Below are 22,514 nucleotides of genomic sequence, written 5' to 3'. Positions count from 1 at the left end.
CCACTGGCACTATTATGTCAGGAATGGACACAATTATGCCAAATATAACACTCTTATCATGGGGCTAGCATATATATTTGGTGGTTCTTGGCACCAGGCATAGTTTCAGGAAGCAATAGTGTTTATTATGGTCACACACATAAATGTTGATGAATCTCTTAATTGGATCATACCCTGTTCTCCTCAGGTCTTGAGCTGATCATGCATCTAACTGACACATTTTCACTCTGACTCATGCAGTCCCGCACTTTGGTGGGTCAGCACTGATTACAGCTCAGGCTACTGCTGCCATACCTTTTGTGATGGTGCACTGTTCACACACATGATGTGACTGATAAAGGAGGGACTAAAACATGGTTAATCTTCTTGTGGCTTACTTATATTGAGATTGGATACAGACTGTCATGTAGCAGGTCCTATAAGCTGGCACAATGTGTGTTTGAGTGTTAATATGAGTTACTGTGATAGGTTTGGCTGGCTGTCACTCTTAGGGTCTTGAGATGATCAGTGCTGCCTTTCTTAATAGGCACCTACACTCTGAAATTGATACTGGGCTTGACTTCACATCAGAGAGCTACTTTGAAGGTACTGGCGAGCTCCCAGTAGCTCCCGAGCTACTCGTTGGAGACCCCTGCATTAAAGGGTTTAGTGAGAGTAGCATGTTCAGGTGAGGTGCACCTGATTTGTTCCTTCTCCAGGCGAGAAGTAGATAAGCAGCACAAGTTTACGTCACCTGGGGTTGAATCATCAGCCGTGATGGTTGATCCTCTCACCCAGGTGTTGGTGCTACAGTAAGTGGTGAAGGAGAGGACTACTAAGTCCAAAACAATGAAGTGGAGTAAGAACAGAGGTAAAATTCCACAAATGAGATGGACGGGGTTGAATGAACACATGAGAATACTGATGTCTAAGACAAATGACAGGACATCATCAAATATAATTCCTAGATTCTGGACCTGCTAAGATTGTTGCTTGTGGGGCTATTCATAAGGTCGCACTGGAGTAGGTAAGGGGGGCTGTAGATGGAATCACTAACAAAGAGCCAATTGGACTGTATCAAGTTCTGGGCAGGAGAAAGCTAGTTCATAGCTTGAGGAAACCTTATATCCTGCAGAATTTCGAACAGATACTGGCAAACCATAACAGCAATGACCCAGCACGCCAAGTGCAGGAAACAAGGTTGGCATGTGAAATTGCAGGACTGAAACACCCTGGTTCTTCATGTAACAAAGCCCTGCGTTGATGATTCATACTTGATTGAAACACTTTTTTCTGTTTTTTTTTAAATTATTTTTATTTTTTGCTCACATTGGCCACAAACATTCCTTGAGCTACTAGAAGAAATAACATTTGTTGGGTTCTCTCAACCACAGAGTGTGAAGCATCCAAGCATGAACATACTCACCTCACCAGGCGCAAAATTCCAGCCTGATTCATGGAGAAAAGTGTTACATTTAGCCTTTTCACCATAAAGGAAAGACCCAAGTCTATCGGTTTATATGGCTGAAGTGGAAATGTGCCCCATTATGCTAACTCAAACAAACACCCATATTTGGGGCAGCATCTGCTACATGTCTGCTTAAAAGGTAAAACTGAGGCAAAAAAGCTGATACCTACAAGACCATTAGTACACAATGTTAGAGGAACTCTAAAAAGATGTGAGACTCAGATGATGCAGAAGTTTCAAGTTTCCCTATTCCAAGTGAGAGTAACTCATCCAGATCAGATTTTCCCTCTGCCTTCTGGTACTTGTAGTCCTTAATCTATAATGGAATAAGTTAACTGTTATAAAAACAGGGCCTAAGAGTCTGGTTATGAGTTGCCTCGTAAATGGGCCAGATGTTCTTCCCTCCACCCCTCCCCTGGTATTATCAGGTACTGTTAATTTTGCGGGTTGGAAGATCCTGCCCATGAAGTTGTGGACCCTTAGGGTCTGCTAAGAAATGAGAAGTTATTAGGGGGAATATCGAATCCCAAACATGATTCTCGAAGTATCTTCTTATTTTAGGCCAAACTTTCAGTTAGAGGTAAAATGTTCGGGTGAAAGTTAAGAGGTCTGTGGTGTTCCCACGGAATCCACAATTCTGATGTCGCCGATGACTGCTGTTACTGTCCCCAATGGGATTGAGGCCACACGTAATGAGGAACCCAAATTAACTACTTATTCATGGCATAAAGAATCTTGAAGCTGTTCATGTGCCTGTTCTGTATACTGTTAGAAGTGAATCAAGTGCCCTCAGCACAGATTTTCTGGGTGTTTAACTCAAAGCAGAAAACTATCACCAACAATTTAGCATATGTGAAAAGAGTGGTTTATAGTTACCGATTGTCCAAAAAGTGCTGAAGCTGGACAGGTTCTCTTCGTTTACGAATTAGAGATACTAGGCAATAAGTGGGGCAATGAGTATGATACACTGTCTATTACAAGAGGAATGTGGTAAAATTGGCACTGAGCAATTGAAGGGGATGTAGCAGTTCATAGTCTTAACCATATCTGACTCCTGTGTAGAATGCACAAAAAGAAACCCACAAAAAAAGCGTTAGCCAAAACCAAATGTTGAACTGTAAATGGGTATGGAATGGAAATTCAGTGATGCCCAAACACTGCTTGCATGCGTTAGCGCATTAATGACCGACCTGTTGGCTTTGTCAGTGCTTGTTTTTTTTAAGGTGTACGTGGACAAATCATTTTGCACCATAAATATGCACCAGACTTCTTCCCTAGAATACACTACCCGTTTATGTGTCGTTTCTGACCTTGAGTACCCAGAGAGCTCATAGCAAGATCTTCAGGTTGATGCTGTAAAGATAAGTTTAAAACGAAAAATGTGTGTCTACAGGTTCATCGCGTGAATCTGAACTATGACCTTGTATGTGAGCTGTAGGGGCAACTATAAAGCGCGCCCAACAATACCTTTTTGGAAATTCCGGTTGTATTTGTGGTAAATGGTGGAGGCAATGTATATTTATGTCTGGAAAATTAAATAAATTGCACCCTTTTTTATATAAATAAAGGGAAAACTAGCTTTATCTTATAAAGAAAGTAATACAATGTGCACAGTCTTGATACTAGCTATCTAATCACTCACATGCTGCCTAATTAGTGCATCGTTTCGATAGCTTTAATTGCCGTACATCAGAGGTCAACTCTTCAGAAAGTCTCTAGTTTGGATAGAGGCCAGGTTCATTGAAAGTCTGGGATCTCCGCCTTTTGTACTACAGTGGCGACCCATTTGTGCTGAGTGATTGGTTACTCATTGAAATTACCCTGTGAGTATTTTATGGCCCTAACACGTGAGCTGCAAACTTTTCAGACAGGTCTGTTGAACTTTGTGTATGTCAGGGGCTAATACATAAAGTTACTGCACAAGTCAGGGATTCCTGTTTACCTGGTTATTTTCCATATTTAACTGGTCTGTAAAAGTTTAGAACTGGGGTTAGTCTTCAGGTTTATTTTTTAGGAATTAATGGTACTGGCAGCGTACTTTGACTGAATAAACCAATGTTAAGCCCAGGAAAACTATGTTACTGATGCAAAGCACTAGTGGCCAGACGTACGTCGTCATTTGGTTTGTGACCCGTTTGCACATGCGAAATCACTGTGGACCATGTACATACACTATTTTGTGAGTCACCGCAAAATAATGTTTAGCGACTCGCAGCCCTATGTGTGAATGTTTTGCAACTCGCAATTTACCGCTCTCTTCAAGAGGGTGGTAATGCGGTGGTAAATGGGAAGCGGTCCCCATGGCACCCCTTCCCCTTTGCAAATGCAGGGGAAAATATTTTTTAGGGGCAGGCAGTGGTCCCAGGGATCACTACCTGCCCTTAAAAAATTAAACGAAACGGTTTCATTTTTTTAAAAAATGCATCCCGTTTTCCTTTCAGGAAAACGGGCTGCATTAAAAAAAGAAAAACTGCTTTACTTAAAAGCAGTCCCAAACATGGAGGTCTGCCATTCCCAATGGGGTCGCAAATTGCGAGTGCCTTATTAATATTCATGAGCCTCGCATTTTGCGACCCCATTGGGAATTGCAATCAGTTTCTCTGACACTGTTGTACATTTTCAATTGCGTCTCGCAATTTGAGACTCGCAATCAAGTGCAAATTGCTTGTCGCAACTTATACTGGTCGTACATCTGGCCCTAGATGTCTTTTACTATTGCACCTAGTTAATGTCATCATTTGTTTGTTCTTTACCTGTTGCCATATGCTTCATTTAGCTTCCACCTGCTATAGCCTTTCTGAGTAGAGCAAGATTTATTGCATGTTTGACTAGGGTCCTGGAATGCATCAAAGCAAAGATGGTCAAGATGTTGGACTTTGGGGGTGATTTGGCTTTCTTTTAGCCACTGGGTCAGTCAAGTGGTGTTGGTGCCCAACTTGAAGGTAGGAAAGCAGATTTAGTTTAGATACAATATCAACACTTGATCAGCGATTTCTTCCTAATTTATACAGTCAGTATCTATGTTCTCTTTCTTGTACTGGGGATGAATCCCTCTGAAAAGGTCTTGTAGTCAGTTGCGGTAAACAATAGGTTTACACAGTATCTTAAACAATACACAACAATCTCACATCAGTAGTCTTGCATACTTGAATGAATGAAATAAAACGTATAAAGCGCAAATGCTGCTTCATAAGAAGCGTCCTGGTGCTAAAAAAAAAAGATCATGAGAGTAAGAAGAGAGTGTGCAGTACCCGGAACAGGAAGGTCTTCAATTGATCCTTAAACAGGCTTTCGCTGGGAATAGTATGGAGATGCAGTAGTAAAAAATGCCAAATACTTGAGGGTAAGAAGGGAAAAGATTTTCCACCAGGTTTGGCTTTCCGTACTTTAGGAACGTAAAGCTGATTGTGATTTGCTGAGCGCAGCGCCGTTGCAGGGTAATATTTTGTTGACCTATTCTGGACGTACAGCGGGCGAGTCAGATGAAATGCTCTGTAAGTGATCAAGAGTGTTTCGAACTTGATTCTAGTGCATTTGCTTTAAGCCTGACCTCATATAATGCCTTTTAGGAATATTTAGCACATGCCATCTTACAGCCTTCTGACCATACCGAAGCCACTTAAGCAGTTCTTGAGAAGCTCCCAGAAAGAGGACATTAGCATAATCTAATCTGAAGGCAATCAGGGTATGTACACTCCCCTTCCAGGTGACCAGAGGGAGATATTTTAAGATTTGTTCAGTTATTTTAGAAGCCCAATACAAGTAGCAGCCATAGCATTTACTAGGGGTTCGAAAGATAATGCTGTATCCAACAATACCCAAAGATTCCTGGCGCCAGTTGCGGGGGTCTGTGCTTGCCCCAGTTTGGTAGGCCATAGTCTTGTGGCATCGACTTGGGAAGGAGTACCAAATACCAGCATTTCTATTGTGTCGGAGTTAAGTTGTAAATAGCTGTTGTACATCCTGTTGGCAACTACAGTAAGACGTCCCTGAAAGTCACCGACCACAGAGTCATTAAGCTGTTAAAACATAAGTTGTGTGTCATCTGTATATGAAATGCTGGTCGGACCCCAAAGTTACGTGACCGAAGCCAGTGGGGCCATATTGATGTTAAAGAGCGTAGGGCTGAAATCTGAGCCCTGAGGGACATCACAACTTATGGGTCTGAACCGTGATGTAAACAGTGATAGATGTACTGCTTGTTGTCTTCCAGATAGGAGGGGATGTGGCGCAGCAGGTAGAGCTGCCAACGCTGGAGCTGGGGATCCAGGTTGGCGTCTCGGTGTCGGCTAAACATCCTGTGATTCGGGGCAAATTACTTAATCTCCCCGTGCCCATGGACAGCGCCTGGATACCATCACGGGTGATAAGCTGCACTATATAAATCTACTAAATAATTACTTGGATAAATAGAAACAAAGCCATTTATGGCCCTTCCCCCTATTCTTACCTTCTACGTGAGGATTTTATAAGATACCATATCGAATGCAGCGGAGAGATCCAATAAAAAGACCTGCTTACGACCCAGGCTCATTCTAATGTATTCAGTGGCCTCCTAGAGGGCAGATTCCATGCTAAACCATGCCTAGAAACTAGACTGAGAAGGATGGAGACAATTGTTCTGCTCAGCATGGTTAGTTAATTGGCAATTCACCAGGGATTCCAACATCTTCCCTAAAATCGGGAAGGCGGTAAATTGGTCTATATTTACTCGGAGTGAGTGGATCAGCATTCGTTTAAATAAAAAAAGGGAGTACTAAGAGTGATTTTTTTCCAGATAGAGGGTCTTCACCCTGTTCCAAAGAAAAATGTAAAAGAGCGTTAATCTGAGGATTAATAGCATTAGCCGTCTTGGATAATATGTGAGAAGGACACAGGTCAAGAGGGGATCCAGATTTAACTCTGTGGATGATATGTTCTGATTCTGCTAACAACATTTCTTTAAATGAATCAAGCAGCGGACATTGCTTGTCTTGAGAGGTGTGGGAAAAGGGCCTCAGTGAGGCAGGGACAGCAGCCTGTTTGAAATTGCACAATACTTTTCCACTTTAGGGTTTAAGGGTTTAAGAATAAAGGTAAGTCATCTTGAAGCAACTGGGAGTTTGCGATGATTTGTTTGGGCGCCTCAGGCTTTAGGAAGGCTTTAATAATTTTAAAATACTGCTCTGGCGGTATTTTCAGATGCATCTATTTGTTGAGCAAAATCTTCTATTTTGTTTTTATTGATATTTTTCCTGAGCTGCTTAAGAGCAATATAATAGGCTGACGTTTTCTCAGTATCCTAAATTATCCTCCATTTTTTTTCCCAGCTGTTTACATTCACACTTTCTGGCCAGAAGGCTAGATGACAACCAAGCCGCCGAAGACACGGATCTCTTCCTAGTGCAGGTTTTTACGGGCGCTAGGACATCGAAACTCATTGACAGAAGGCCATTAAGGGATCTGACTGTACTGTCAGTTCCCATTGACGTGTTAATCTTCATTTGAGAGTTTAAATTGGCTAAACTCAATTCAGAGATTGTATTCCACGCTCTGGAGGAGCCTTTGTCCTTGCAGTTAACAGTCTGGGCCGTGGTGTAATAGGTGGATAAAGCACAAAACATCATCAGTCGAGGTGAGTTGAAGAGATGGGCCTGTCACAACCAAAGAGTCTGTAGAGAAAATCAAGACAAGGGTATGACTCTTAATATGAGTAGCATCCTTGACAACCGGTATAAGATTTGTGTCAAACATAGATTCCTTTTACCTGCTCTGCTAATTTATTGTTGGGATCATCTGAATGTACATTAAAATCCCTCAATACCACAAAATGTGCATATTGTAAATAAAAAGTGGTGATTGTATTGATAAGCACATTCACCTACTGCGGGGGAGGCTGTAGTGGGACGATCATTTAAGGCTCCTGATAGGGAGAAGTTTTCTGAAATCTTTAGGGAAAAAAACATCCCCTCAGTCACAAAGCCTCCAGCTTAGTAGAGATACCAGAACATTTTGAGCGATAGATTACGGCAATCCCATCACCAGGACGTCCTGATTGATCGGCATGAAGAATTGAATAGCCAAGTTTCAGTTAGAAACATATTGTCCCACACATTATCATTAAGTAGGTCCCAGATGTGGGTTTTTATGTCTAAAGAGGGTTCTAACATTGATTAGACATGCCTAGAGTTCCTTGTGGCCAGGGGGTTGAGCCCCCCCTTAAACAACTTCAAGGTAAACTGTTTGTGTTTGCAGGAGGCTTTCCCAGGAGAGTCGGACAAGGTACGCCACTTGAAATTACATTAAGAATATTGCGTGCCATGGCTGCCTACACAAGGACAAGACAGTATTTCCCAACAAGGCAGCAAGCAAAGAGGTAGTAGTGAGTCCTTACCGTATATCAGTCTCTGAGACAGAGTTGGAACCAAAAGAACAGCATGGCTGGCGCTGGTTGGCAATCCAGGTGAAAACGGGTTAGCGTTTTCGCAGTTGCCTACATTTGATGGTCTGGTGAGCGCCTCTAGCCCTGCCCACCTCACAACGCTAGAGCTCTCAGCTAAAAGCAAAGAAGCAGAATGGAGCGCGGGAGGAAAAATCCACAACACCCTCCAGTTAAACTTCCCTGTCCCCCTCCACCCAGTCAAACACCACTTCTGAGTAAAAAATGAGTCTAGAGGAGCTCCGAAAAAGTTATCTTAACTTGAAGAAAAAACGACCGATTGTCCACTGGAAGGACAATTCCAAAATGCTCACATTGGCTTAGATCCTTTTTGTTCTGGACCCTAGAGACTGGATGGTGTACTTGGACTTGCAGGGCATGTCTTTTTATATGCCTGTCCTGCAATCCCACAGGCATTACCTGCGGTCCATCGTAGGCCAGAAGCATTTTATGTTTGTCATGGTCCCCTTTGGCATCATCAGCGCCCCTCATGTGTTCACAAAAGGGATGGCAGCGATCTCTGCCATGGTTGGAGGTTTAGAGTGCCTGTATTCCTGTACCTTGACGACTGGCTGCTGAAGGCGGGTTTGATGCAATCCATTGTAGGCCACTTTCAGACGACATTGGAATTCATACCATCATTAGGGTTTCCCAAAATCAACCTGAAGTTCCACCTGATTCCATCACAGAGGCTTACATTCATTTGGACAATTCTGAATACGGTGGAGTTCAAGGCTTTTTCTCCACTGCAATGAGTCAGGGACATTTGGTCTGTGAGCCCAATGTTTCAGGCTCAATCCTGCCTCCAAATGAGGGTGATTCTGAAGGTTCTTCGCCTCTTAGCCTCATGCAGCCTCCTCATCTAATACTCTAGGTCGCACATGTGAGTCCTGCACTGGAACGTAAAGTCCCAGTGGGCACTGCATCAAGGTTACCTGTGACACTATCCATGTCTCGGAGGAGACCCCCATGATTTACAGTGGTGGCTAACTGATCACAATTTGCCCTGAGGCAGGCCATTGTCCTTTGTCCCACTCCCCCACCTAATTAGAGCTGACAGTGATAAGTGATGCATCGCTTCTCAGAGGACGGGTCATCTTGAGGAGGTGGACAACCAGAGGCCTCTGGTCTCCAGTAGAGGTTCAGCTCCACATCAACCTTTTGGATCTATTGGGCATTTTGTCTGGCTGCTGTCCATTAGGGAGAGGCTGCAGCTGGTTCTCTTGGACAACACCACTGCCATGCTGTACTGCAACAAGCAAGGTGGTGTGGGTGTGGGTTCCTGGGTCATGTGCCAGGAAAGGTTGCTTCTCTGGAGATGGCTGGAGCGCCAGGACTTCTTCTGAATGCCAGAGTGGACAAACTGAGCATGTCACCTGGCAAAACTCAAGTGGTGCCTACAACTCGAGATGAAGCAGGGTTTCTTTGACTAGTGGGAAGAGCCCTGGTTGGATGTTTTGCCACCTTCCAGAGATGCAGTGTGTGCAATTTTGATTGTTGAGGTTTTAGCAAGATCACTCATTAGATGTATTTTGGCTTGAATTCAACAAGGGACCCCTGTACGTGTTCCTGACACTATGTCCCCTTCACGTTTTTCTGAAGAAGATCTAGAATGACTGGATCCAAGCCATCCTAGTGGCCCTGGACCAGGTGACGAAAGTGTAGTACCTGGAACTTCTAAGCACAAGTGTCCGTTTAGGGAGGACCTCTTGTCTCAGGAGCAGAGCAAAGTCCTCCATCCAGATCTACGCAACTTAAGCCTCCATGGCTGGAGACTGAACAGCAGGAATTGACTGCTTTCCGTTTGCCACCTGAAGGTGGTGGATGTCCTCCTTGCTGCCAGACACCCCTCCACATATGCTGGGAGCTGGGACAAATTTCTAATTGGTGTGGCGCCTGGGACTCTGACTCCTGTCAGGCAAAGCTGTTTTGATTGCTTTCTCTCTTCTGGCTCAGCAAGGCCTTGCAGTGGGCACTGTTAAAGGTTATTTGTCTGTCTTTTTGTCCTTTCTGCACCCTTGTATAAACTGCCTGGTGTGATGACCTTTATTAAAGCTTTGACGCATGTTACATCCCAAACAGTTTGTAATGCCACAATTGGACCATAATTTGGTATTAACATTCCACATATGTATGCCCTGCAAGCCTATGCTCAGTTCTCCCTTTGTCTCCTGACCTTGAAATGTATCTTCCACATTGTGATTACATCTGCACGGAAAAAATTATACTTTTTTTTTTTTAATTAAAGAACAAAATAATAGCTAAATAGAAGAGACAGATGAGACGAATGAGGTTTAACAAATTAGCCTCGTACACGAGTATGAGACGTACATCTTTTGTCTTCAGTGAAGGTTCCTGAGGGGTGCACTAGTCGTATCCAGGCATGGGCGTAGTTCACGAAGGTTCGCTATGCGGAACTCCGCGAAGTGACAAAAAAACTCTGCGGAGTTCTTCAAGTGGCGGAGTGCAGTGCGAACTGCCGTTTGTGCTGATCTTCCTGCTGCTCGGGTAGAAATTCTACCCGAGTGGCAGCTCGTGCTTGGGAACTTACCGTTCTCAAGTGCGAGCGGGGAAAAACTACGCTGCACTACGCAGAGTGGAGTTTTTTGCCCTCCACGAGCTTTGCGGAGCTCGGAGTGCAAAAAACTCCACAAACTCTGTGAACGGAGCGGAGTTCACCGCCCAGGTCTAGTCGTATCACGAGTCTTCGGTCACTACAGCCCTGCTAAGTTTCCCAGGTCCATGCATGCGTGATGTGCTGCTCCAGCCTAGGTTTTTTTCTTTGAATCCTGGGACTTTTAGTCTTGTTTATTCCATTATAAAAATAATTACAATTTCCATAGTTCAAATAAGAAAACCTGGACTGGATCAGCACATGACGCATGGACCTGAGAAACTTGACAGCTACATATTGACCTACCTGCTGCGGCTTGGACCATGAAGGGGCATAAACCAGTGTTTGTGCCCAGGCTGGAGAGTTTTCCCAGTGAGTTAATACTCGCTGTTGACATCTGCTGTTTTCTGCAGGACACCAGTTGAAAATGGCGAAGCCAGTCGAGCCTTATAAGTTCTGACGTTGTAAATTAACCCCTGTTAAATTTAATAAAGGAAACACCTATTAAATACAGCGTTTAGAAACAGCAGAACTGCACTGTGAACACGTTTTCTTTTTATTGCAGTGTAATGTCGCTTTAATTTACGCGGGTTCGGCTGAGTCATTCACTGCTGCTATGTGTCAGAGTTGCTGATTACAGCTCCCGTGTACACACAGAACACTTTGAGGCCATGTCTTTGAAGTAGTTCCCAGGCTTTTCATAATTATTAATGCTCCTGATGATGGCAGTAAAGCTTTTCACTTAAAGTCATACGTGACTTATGTGCTGTCGCTAGGAGGAAGTCGTGTACCCCCCTGTCGTCATTCTTGTAGATAGCATTCAAACGGTTTATGGCACCGAAATAAACTTCAGTGGGCGATGTGTAGCAAGCTGCTCGTCTGTGCTTGGCAGTGCCAGGCGGCTTGCTTCAAGGGTGATCTGGAACAAAAGCGCAAGTTCGGAAAAAAATCAGCCAATTGAGTAGACTTTATGCACAAGGTTGAAACTAGACTTTTTGGAATCCTCAAAGAGGATTCCAGGACTACTTCCGGGGAGCTGCCACAGTCCGTTCCAGATGAATAGTTCTGGAAATGTTGGTGAGTTATAAGTTACTCACATAAACAATTCATATAAAACGTCCATAGTCATGCGAATATACTTTTCAAAAGTGCTGTTGCTCCCTGAAACATTGTTCTGTGTTTTTTTTCCTTCGAAGGAACATTTTTTATTCTGGAGAAGAACCCCGTCTTCTTGCACCTTGAATAGAAAGTTCATCCTGTCCTTTTGCAGGAGTAAATCTACAGTGGCATTCAAGGTGGGATGTACCTGGCAAAAGTTTATGAATACCCACAACTGTGCCAGTTTGTGGGCGTTCATCTGCCCTGCCCTGAAACGCCCACAGCAAGCCCCTTCGAGGGAATTTACGCGAATGCAAAATTGCACCACATACTGCTGTAATTTTACCTGAAAGAAGTTAATTTGCGAGTGTAAATTCATGTTTGGTAAACACAGAATGCGCGGTTATTTGCCTAAATGGAGATATTTGCTTATCTGAGTTCAACTGAGATGTGCAAATACCCACTAGAATCCTACCCCTGGTTGTTATTTTAACTCTGTGTATGTGTTAAATGACATGGAACGCATACCTCGAGACATAATGGCTCTCTTCTCACTTGTAGGTTGCTTCTGGACGGCGCCCCTCTGATAGCAATCCATAAAGCGAGATATTACAAGAAAAAGGACGCATTGTATCTGGGACCCGGCCCTTTCGTGACTGCTCTGGAGTATGCCACCGACACCAAAGCCACAGTGGTTGGAAAACCATCGAGCACCTTCTTTTTGGAAGCCTTGCGGAGCACGGGCTGCTCCCCAGAGGAGGCTGTCATGATTGGAGATGTAAGTATGAAGGGTCTGCAGTCCCTGGTGCTAGTCAGGAATGGTTCATGTTCACTAAAGGAATCAAGGTGGCATCCGTGGAAGTTCTAATATGTAGGTGATAGTTTGTAGAAACTAGTCCTGAGTAGGGTCTGGTAAGGCGCCTTGCTCTCACCACTCCTACTCCACGTCAGTATGTGTCCTCTCGCACAGGTCATGGAAATCAGACATTTCCAGATTCACGCTGACGATTCCTAAACCGTTCTTCAGTTTGACAGACACATGATTAGCCAAGGAAGCATCACATTTATAGCCTTTGAACACATCCTTTCTGCCTTCTTACCAGTGGCGGCTACTTTTGAAAAATAATGGTAGGGTGGAGGGCCAGCGCGTAAAAAAAAAAAAAAAAAGTTCACTTACCTCAAGGGCCGTCACCTCTCCTCCGCCCTACACAGGAAACCGGAAGTACACAGGCTCCCAGACTCCCCAAAGCCAATTACAAAACTGCTGTCACCAGCATGATAGCAGCGTCGTGATTGGTCTGAACGGCCTGGTTCGGTGTTCAGACGGAGTGGGAGCCTGTGCATGGCCTCCACTCGGCTGTGCAATACCACCGGATGGAGAACATGCTAAGTGCACATGACGTTTTGGCCAGCCCAAGACGGCAGACCAAACTGTCATTCGTACATAAGTGCCCATTATACCACTCCTCGTCCGTCTCCGTGTGACACAGCCCAGCCCGCCCTAACCTGGGTTCGGCTCCATAGAGAAAAATAAAATGAGAATAAAGTAATGTTATTAATGTTGCATTATTATCATTTTATTTTTCCTTTTACACTCGGTGGGGTGACGCTCTTCCGCCTTAGCGGAGGAGCCGCCCCTGCTTCTTACTGGAACGAGAAAAGGCCTAATACTAACCCCTCCCTTTTATTTGGACAGTGGGACTGGGGCAAGCCTCAATCTAGACACCGAAATCAAAACAATCTAAGAATCTAACATTTCACGTAACGCTGTGCAGCAAGGCAACTTGCTGCATCGTGTGAAACTAAGACATCAGAAAGGCGCCATATTAACAAAAATACAGCACATTTCTGCTGCCTCCTTGTGCTGGTGCACTGTGTACTGTCTGCCAGGATTGTTTTTCTGCAGCACAGGTTCTCTTCTTGCACAAAACCAATCCTTAAATGCATTTTCTTTTTTAGGTTGAGGCCGCGAAGGCGCATGCTCTTGCTTGTGAGACACTATTGTTTACAATAAAGGGTTTGGAGCCCACCCATTGCTTACCATTTGTTGGCCTCCGTGCCAATCTTCTTTGCTGACTTCTAATTGGCCAGCTCACGCCAAGCGTCACTTCCATTCGTTTCTATGGAGCAGGGACCAATCACAGATTCATTCAGTTTAATTAGTGCTTGTCCCCTGCTTGTGCAGTGATGGAGATACAGTTTCTTCTTCTACCCTTCTACTCCTCCCGTCTGGTGCTCCCTCTCTCCTCTCACTAAAAAAAAAAAAGCATGTTTCACAGTAGCGTGCGTTGGTGTGCAACATGTCTTTTAAAAAAGCTCTGTGACGCAGTCAACGCGGTCAATAGCACTTTTTGTCTTGTTTTTGTTTATTGCTGCTCTTTATTCATGGCTGAGAAGATGCGTGTTAGATGGACGGAGATATTGAGGATTGACTGTACTCCTGATGTAGTCGAAGCTTCATGCGTGCTTTTTGTACTATTCCTATACTGTGAAGCTATTGGTGGGCTTACTCGAAGTGCTGCGTCAGTTGTGACGCCCGGCTTTCCTGTGCTTCCACGGGTGGTTGCAGCCTGGACTGCTGCTTAGATGGATTAGCCCATCGTTGAGTTGGATAATGATTCATTAATTAAAGTTTTTGAAAGATAGACTGTTAGACTTTAAATTCTCTGATTGAGGTGGGTGGGGTAATGCACTTTCTGATACAGGATTTTTTAAAATGAAATTTGCTTTACATTGTGGATTAAATCTCATTCTTTTTCTCGGGGTTTAATTTACATTGATTTGAAGTGCACGACGTGGTTTGAGGGGTTATCAGGGTAAATTTGATTTCAATTTGCCTTTTTTGGTAGGATCGAAGATTGACATTAATTCTGTTAATCTATAAAGGATCTTTGTTTGTATTCTGACGCGGCACAGAAGTTATCTAAACATCCTGACACAGAGAATAGTCTTTACCAACTTTTGATGTTTGGGGAGAGGTCTAGGTTTTAGGGCAGAGTGTGTTAATCTCATAATCCAATGTTTGAGGATTTAAATTGTCTACTGGTACACATGAGGGTTTAATTTGTGTTCAAATACGGGGATCCCTATAATTGCCACAAAGTGTAGTAAAAAAGCTTTAGCTGACCTGGGGTGAGGAACATCAGGAACATCTACTAACAGCTGGAAATGGCTAAAGCTTTCACCATGTAAGGTCCAATAGTGAAATGGGCTTTGTTCATGTTTTCTTATAGAAGAGTGCTTTAAATGCAGAATCACTCTAGGGCGAGGAAAAGAGTAAATCGCAGTTCTATATTTTTTGGGAGGATGCGGGACAGTGTAACTTTTATTGCAGAAAACATTTCGACATGAAACACATGTAGCAGTACTTCATACATGCAAATATTTTACACAGGGAAGTGGAAGATTTTGAAACAAAAATCGGGAGAATGTATTTTACCCATTGACTTATATTGAAGCAAAGGCAATTTCAGGTGTGAGACTGCCAAAATAAAGCCATTTTTGGCTTATAAAACTGGAAGTCTTCCACATGCATCAGGTCTGTTGGTATGTATGGTAATTACCTGGTATCTAGTTGTCAGTTTTGATTGGTGGCTGGTGTTTAACATAAATCTCACAGAATAAATATCTCTTATCTACAGTCCCAGATTTTGTGTGGAGTCAAGCTAAGGTTGTGGTTAGTGATTTAAGTTCTTGCAAATGTGTTAGTGATAGTGACTCCGCTCATGGCGACGACCTCTGAGCCCCCTTCGATTTGGAGGTTAATACTATAGGGTGGAAGCATTCTCGAATGGGGCTTCATCTACATTTTTCTGTCAATCTCTGTCAAAGAATCCACTGTGCACATGTGATAAATGTGATATGTTATACCACCTCGGGACTGTGGAATTCAGTATCTTTGTCACTCTATACACTCTAGGACACTCCACGTCACTTTATGCTACTTCATGTCATTCTAAGCCAGTCCAGTGTACGCCACTCCATGCCACTCTACTTTTCACCAGTATAGTCTATGGACTCAACTCTTTACCACCCTACGCCACTCCATTTTACTCCACTCTTCTCTACACCACTCCATGCCTCTCTGCTCTATGCCACTACACTCTGACACTCCATGTCACTCTACCCCACTCCTTGCCATTCTTAGCCACTTTACTCTCCCTCTCCCACTCCACTCTACGTAACTCCACTCTATGCCACTCTGCTCCACGTCACTTTACTCTTCACCACTCCACACCACTCCAATCCACACAACTCCGCTCTGAGCCACTCCACGCCACTCTACTATCCTCTATTCACTTTATGGCACTTTACCCCACTGTATTTCCACACCACTCTACTCTAGCCTACTACACTCTACTCTTTGCCACACTACTCATGGCTACTCCATCTACGTCACTCCACTGTTAACCACTCTACTTTACACCACTTTACTCTATGCCACTCGTCGCCAATCCACACTACGATATTCCATGCCACGCCACTCTACTCCACACCAATGTACTTCATTCCACTCTTCTCTACGCCATGCCACAAACTTTTAGCCATTCTGAGCATCAGCTACACTGCTGTACAACATGGCTAAAAGACAATGGCAAAGACAATAGATCATGCATAGGCAAGACGGATTGGCTTTGCCAGTGCTTGTTCTGTGGGCGATGCGGAAGGCATAGTAAAATGAAGTAATATGGATAAATAAAAATATTTCTCCTCGTTACGTCTCGAGGCATACCAATTTAACACATTCCCAGGTTTACAAATCTTTATAAATATGGAAATGCACTGAAATCCATAGGTGGATGCGTGGGAATACATGTACTCCACCCATTGAACGGATCCGTGCCGCAAGGTAACGTAAGGCAGTGAAATGTGCTGCCTTGCGCTACTTTGGATTTTCTAACCCACCCAGAGCATCGCAAGGTGTCTTTGAGTGGCTTAGTAAATCCCACTAAAGAATCTGCATTGCCCTGCAGGGACTTGCTTCACTCCAGGGCAGCGGAAGCCCTTAGTAAATCTGGCTCCTAGGACATAAAATCAGGTGTCCGGAGTATGCTACAACGTCAGAAAGCAAGTGGATATTTCTTCAGCCCTAAAGTGCCCTGATTGTGTTCTCCACAGCTGTTTTCCACAAACATGTAACAGGGACTGGGCTCTAACTTTCATTAAGATCTCCCTTTCTCATTTAATATTCCCAGGTAGAATAAAATCATTGTAGGAGAGTAGGATCTGCTTCTTATAGTTACCCTCGCGTTTTGCTTATGTTTCACTGTTTTCAACTTAGTCTGGCTGAGATCCTGCTATCCAGGACCCCAGCCTAGCTGTGTTCTCCTCTAAATTGATTGCATGTACTTTAGGTACACTCCAGATTGGATTCTGGGGTACCCTTATAAGTCCCTAGTATATGGTATGCTATATACCCAGGGCATAGGTAGCCCAGAGGCCTCTCAGGGGCTGCAGCATGTATTATATCACCCCTGGGAGACCATTCAAAATGACACAACAGGTCTGCTACAGCAGCCTGTGTAAGGTGGTGCATGCACCCCTTACTTAGATATAGGGTCACTATATCTACTCCATATCAGTGCACATATAAATCTATCAGTCACCCCTATGACAGACCTTATCAATCCTGAAGGCAGGGTGCTGGGTTTCATGTGAGAGGGTGCACCTGCATGAGCAGAGCCCCTCTGCAGCCTTCGGAACCTCTATTCCAGGGTTGTTTGTGATGCAGCCAACCATATACTCTTAAGTGCATTATAACCTCGCGGGAAATGCTAACTTCAAAACGGCTGCATGGAAACATGTTGTGTTTAGTGTCAAACACCTTGGAATCGTACCTTCACACCAGTAACTGGTGTGGGAAGTATGATTCCACCCTCCTAGAGGGAGAAATATGACAACACCGGTACACCCGGTATCGGCTTTCTCGACCTTGGCATCACAAGATGGATGCTGCCAGCCACAGACATGAGTCTGCCCTCCTGCTGCTGGACGAAACTCCGGCAGGGGAAGGCTGGACAATAGGTTTCCTGTCACAGGGAGGTGTGACCACCTCTCAGACAGGCTTTAGTGTTTTGGTGCTGGGTGGGTGCACTCCAAGAGTGCTTTGATGTCTGCACTGGGGGCTCATTTGGTGTTCCTGGGCATAGTCCAGCTCAAACCGGTTGCAGGAGCCATTTGCTCCTGCTCTGGTGCGAAACTGGACAAATGACATGGGTGTAGCCACCCCTCTCTCCTGACCCTCCCATAGGTGGGTCCACAGAGTTTGTCCCACCCCTCCCTTGGGTATAAAGTACGAACCCCTGACTATAGGCTTTTAAATTTACCTGGACGAAACTCTGCTACAGAAACCAAGTACTTCGACTATCTACACTACGTTGGATGACTGAAGAATCTCCCTTGGAGTAAAGGAGTTACTCCCCTGCAAGGCAGGCACCTTAAACGTATCTGACCGGTTTGCATCTCCCGAGCTCCTGAGGACTCCGAAGATTTCTGCAACACAGGAGGTGGGTTCCCAAGTGTCCCAGAGGTCGACTAGTGCTCTCAGCAATCCTGAGACCCGCAGCCCTCGTGGGGACCATGCAACCTGTACTCCTGTGCACCGTGTCCATTTGCAGCAGCATATGCTTTCCGGTGACACCCGAGGCTGTGCTTTGGGCTACTTTTAGTCCTGACCTCGAGCAGTGTTTCCACCGAAGATTTCCAGCCTACACCACGAGTGTTCTGTGGACTGGTATTTTGTGATTCCTTTCGAGGTCCCTTCGCGATCCCTTCGCGGTCCCTGGTCCGTCGACCTGTGGGTCCCTGTGAAGGTATCCTTTACTTTCAGTGGGCTTTCCTGGTTGCTCCAGACGTGCCCTGACTCTCCATAGTTTGGAGAGCCCCCAAGACCTTGCTGGTCGTCACTGAAGCATCTTTCCTCTGACCGCGTGGGTTGCAGTCTCCAAGGCTTGTTGGTGTTCAATCCAGACACTGACCCCCAGCACTCGACATCCTTTGTGGGTCAGCTCACATCCGGACTTTGGTCGTCGTCGACGTCTCCTGGTCCCCGTGGCTGCAGAGTCAAGCTTCACCTCTTCTCACCTGAAACACCCGACATCGGCGGGCATTCGTCTATCGTGCCCCTGGTCACTGTGAAGTGACCCAGACTCTGTCCTCTCTGCTTTCAGGTCCTTCTCAGCTCCGATACAAGCTTGGACGACACTTCTCAACTTCCCAGCATCAGCACTTCTTCGCATCACGCCATTGAAATCAACAAGCGTTTCCGACACCACTTGACCCCTATGCATCCGGCTCTCCTGGGATCGGTAACACGGGTACCTAGGTGCTCTCAAGGGTGCTGGCCTTAGAACCTTCTATGTTCCAAACGGCTTGCTTGAAGTCCTCTCCTAAGTGTCCTTAATCTTTAAAATTCCAACCGCGACTTTCCCATAGAGTTGTACGGAGCTCGCAGCTGTGTTCTCACACTGCACCCGGCCTCCGTGGGTCCCCTGTGTCACTCCCTTGGGTGGTTCCTTGGGGTCCCAGTGATTCTACGTGCTCTAGGCACTGTGTCTAGTCAAGTTGTGGTTGTTATACCACTTTCTTAGTATATGGTTCGAACTCCCCCTGGAGCCCGCTGTGTATTGTGCTATTTACTGTCATTCTAGTGCTTTAATATTGTGTCGCTTGTTCTCTAATCTCATAAAGAGGTTAGTAGAGAGTGTTTAGTAATAAATACATATATTGTATATATTCCTTGTGTGGTTCTCCTTTCATTCGGTCATTCAGGAGGTTATAATCTGGTAAACCAAGCTGCTTTACATTCCTTCGAGACTTAGCCTGAAGACTGCTCTCCAGAGCTACCACTAGGATAGCGTTCAACAAAGGTTGTCTTTTACCTAATCATCAATAAGGGTCATTTGGACTGGTGCAAGGTGCCCACTTTAACTAGTGGACAGCATATACCAGGCCAACGTCTCATAATCCTAACTCTGTTGTTCTGTTGTGGGCCTCACTGTTGACCTATGGGATTCAGTTCTGCAATTCTTCATTGAAAATCTTATTTTTTCCCAACTGGGCTATTTTGATCACCACATCTGCAGTGGCCGCAAGACAACACACCAATGTGATAAAAACACTTGTTAAATGAGCGATGTTATTTTATACATTACATTAGGGAGAGCACATTTGTACAGCATCTTCTTCATTAGTGTGGCTCCGAAGTGCTTTCTTATTCTTGGTGGCATTAGCATATGGTTAATGAAATTATATCTACATTGTACATGATTGTTTTGTTGTGTTAGTTGTGACCCTAACCTGGCTGAAAGATTTTTGAGTCATGGACTTTAACAGGTAGTGCTGTCTAATTTTATTTTCACAACCTCCCCAAAATCAGCTTGTGTGTGATGTTCCCCGAGCTGTATTTTGTCACCATAATCAGCGATACTGTGTTCTTTCTTTGACACATCTTATTGAGTCATTCGGATAGACATGCTTCCTGTATGCGGACGACACACAGATGGTCTTAAAACTCAATAAAGACCTTGATAATCCTATTCATTGTCTACAAAATTGCTAAATCTATTGTCATCTGGGCGTGCCACCGCTATCTGAAGATGAGCCGTAGAAAAGACTAAAACCTGGCTGCTTTCAACTTGGTCACACACTTTCTGTGAGCGCCCAGTGAACTATATATTTAAAGAAGTCTTGAAATATCCCAAATTTGCCTTTTTCCGTCTAATTTTTTTAAAATTATTCAACGGTTTTAATCTTCCTATTGCAGCCCCTTCTGACTATGTGACCACACAGTTACCTGAATCTTGCCAAAATTGAAACTTGTGCCAACGTGTTATGGGAACTACCCATAACATGGGCAACACTCTCATATTCTCTTCTCCAAACCTGACACGTCTGTCTCACCTCTGATCTCCCTTGTGCCGATCATTTGGCAGTAGCTGTCTCTCTGCTCTCACCTAATCCCTTCATGAGTAAGCCCTCCTCTTCCTTCAGTTTCAGAGGTTGATCTCTCCTCCAGTGAGGAGGAAGTCACTGACTCTCTTTCCCACACTAACCCTACTGCCTCTTATTTATTTATTTTCTTAATGACCGTCCAACTGAGAGCACCTTCACGCTGAATTATTATCATTGGGAGGTTGTAATGATGACAAGAAAAGATACTACTAAGTGGAAAACAATCTACTAAAGAGCAAGAAAAAGCCACCTTGTTCAAAGCTTGCTAAACTTGAGATTAATTTCTTTCTGTATGTCAGGGGGTAGGTTAATCCAGCATTCCACAACTGCAGAAGAAAATGCTCTGCCTCTCAGTTTAACACTTCTGGATTAGGAATATTAAGTCAGGACAGTCCTTCAGATATCAAATAACTGTCTAGGTGAACAAATCTTTCTGTTGAAGGTTAAGTCCAGGAGTCATGAAGAGACTTGTTTACAAAGCATAAAGACTTGGGGCCATATGTATAAAAATGCCCATTTGCGATTCTCAAATAGCGTTTTTTTTGCAAATCGCTATTTGAGAATTGCAAAACCCTATGTATGTAGGATTTGCAATAAATTTTGCAAGTCCTACATATTCCTTAATTGCGAATCGCAAATTGCGATTCGCAATTAAGGAATACCTCCCCATTCATTCCTAGAGGCCCATAGGGATGAATGGGAAGACATTCTCAATCTGAAATGAGCATGGGTGCAGATGTGGCGCACATACATGCACTAAGGGCATATATGTGAGTCACATGGCACTTTGAAAATGCATAAAAGTGCATTTTTCAAAGAATTCGCAAATTACCACCAACTTGAAGTTGGTGGTAATTTGCGATTCCTTAGGTCCAGATTGCGCTTTTTCTGTGCTTTTTCCATTGCATTTAAGGAATCGCAATTTGCGATTCCTTAAATTTAATCGCAAAATAGGGAATCGCAAAATTTGCAATTCCTTATTTTGCGAGGGGTGGTTTGTGTCATACATATGACACTGCTGTTTTGCGATCGCAAATGCTGAAATTCTGCGAATTTCGGCATTTTCGAACGCAAAATTGCCTTCATACATATGGCCCTTAAACATTCAGGCATGCAATTCTGATCCACTTCTTTGCCTGCAACCCACACAAAAAACCTTGGAATAGTAATCAATAGCCACCTCACCATGACTGATCAAGTGAATGCAGTCACCGGCTTCCACACACTCAGGATGCTGAAGAAAATATTCAAATGGCTCACCACCAACACTCGTAAAAATGCAACACAAGCCCTCATCACCAGCATGCTGAACTACAGCAACAGACATGTGAGGAATTGTGTTGTTGGTTGAGATTGAGGGGGGTGAAACCCTGTTCAATAAGCAGCCACAATGCTTGTCAAGATTAACCACAAAAAGTCACTAAATGTAACTGTGCTTGACCATCTGTTAGCTTGGCACAAGAGCAGTCGGGCTTAATTTAGAGGCAATGTGTAAAGTATTTATACAGCACTCAAACAGTAATAAAGTGAAAACACAACACAAGAAAAATCCCTCACCAATTTAGAAAAATGAAGTACAATTTAGTAAATCATTTGACCCCAAAATGCCAAATATCCAATCAGTAGAACCGGAGATATGCAATTCCAGAGATTTAATGTAAGTATAGCACCTTAAAAGCACAAATCACAACTTACAGCTGTCTGGTCCAGCGAGACCGGGTGACAGTCACAACTTCGGGCCAACTGTGATGGAGCGCGGGCCACATACAGGGATCAGGTTAGTCCTGCTGAAAAAGTGACCTTCTGAAGTCTAACGCAAAGAGTTCAGTTTGCAGTGGAGGCGGCCTTGAGGGGCAGGGAGAGCATCCTGGATGGTTGTCACTGTAGCATGAAGAGCAGGCCGGGTGTCCTGGAAGTTTATTGCTGTAGTGCAAAGATCCTGGTGGACATGGGGAACCGTTGTTGCTAGAGACTCGCGTTGGTGG

General features: G+C 44.3%; 1 protein-coding gene across 3 annotated transcripts in view; it reads left to right on the top strand.

The window, feature by feature from the left end:
• HDHD2 (haloacid dehalogenase like hydrolase domain containing 2) overlaps window positions 1–22,514 on the top strand; it is a 216,232-nt gene that overhangs the window by 180,614 nt on the left and 13,104 nt on the right. For all 3 annotated transcript variants that reach the window (XM_085629453.1, XM_085629444.1, XM_085629462.1), the window contains exon 5: window positions 12,139–12,355. In XM_085629453.1, the coding sequence (XP_085485579.1) occupies window positions 12,139–12,355 (217 nt within the window). The remainder of the gene's footprint in view (window positions 1–12,138; window positions 12,356–22,514) is intronic.

This window comes from Triturus cristatus, chromosome 2_1, assembly GCF_964204655.1.
Source record: "Triturus cristatus chromosome 2_1, aTriCri1.1, whole genome shotgun sequence".
NCBI lineage: Eukaryota > Metazoa > Chordata > Amphibia > Caudata > Salamandridae > Triturus > Triturus cristatus.
This window is presented reverse-complemented; position numbering and strand designations above follow the sequence as displayed.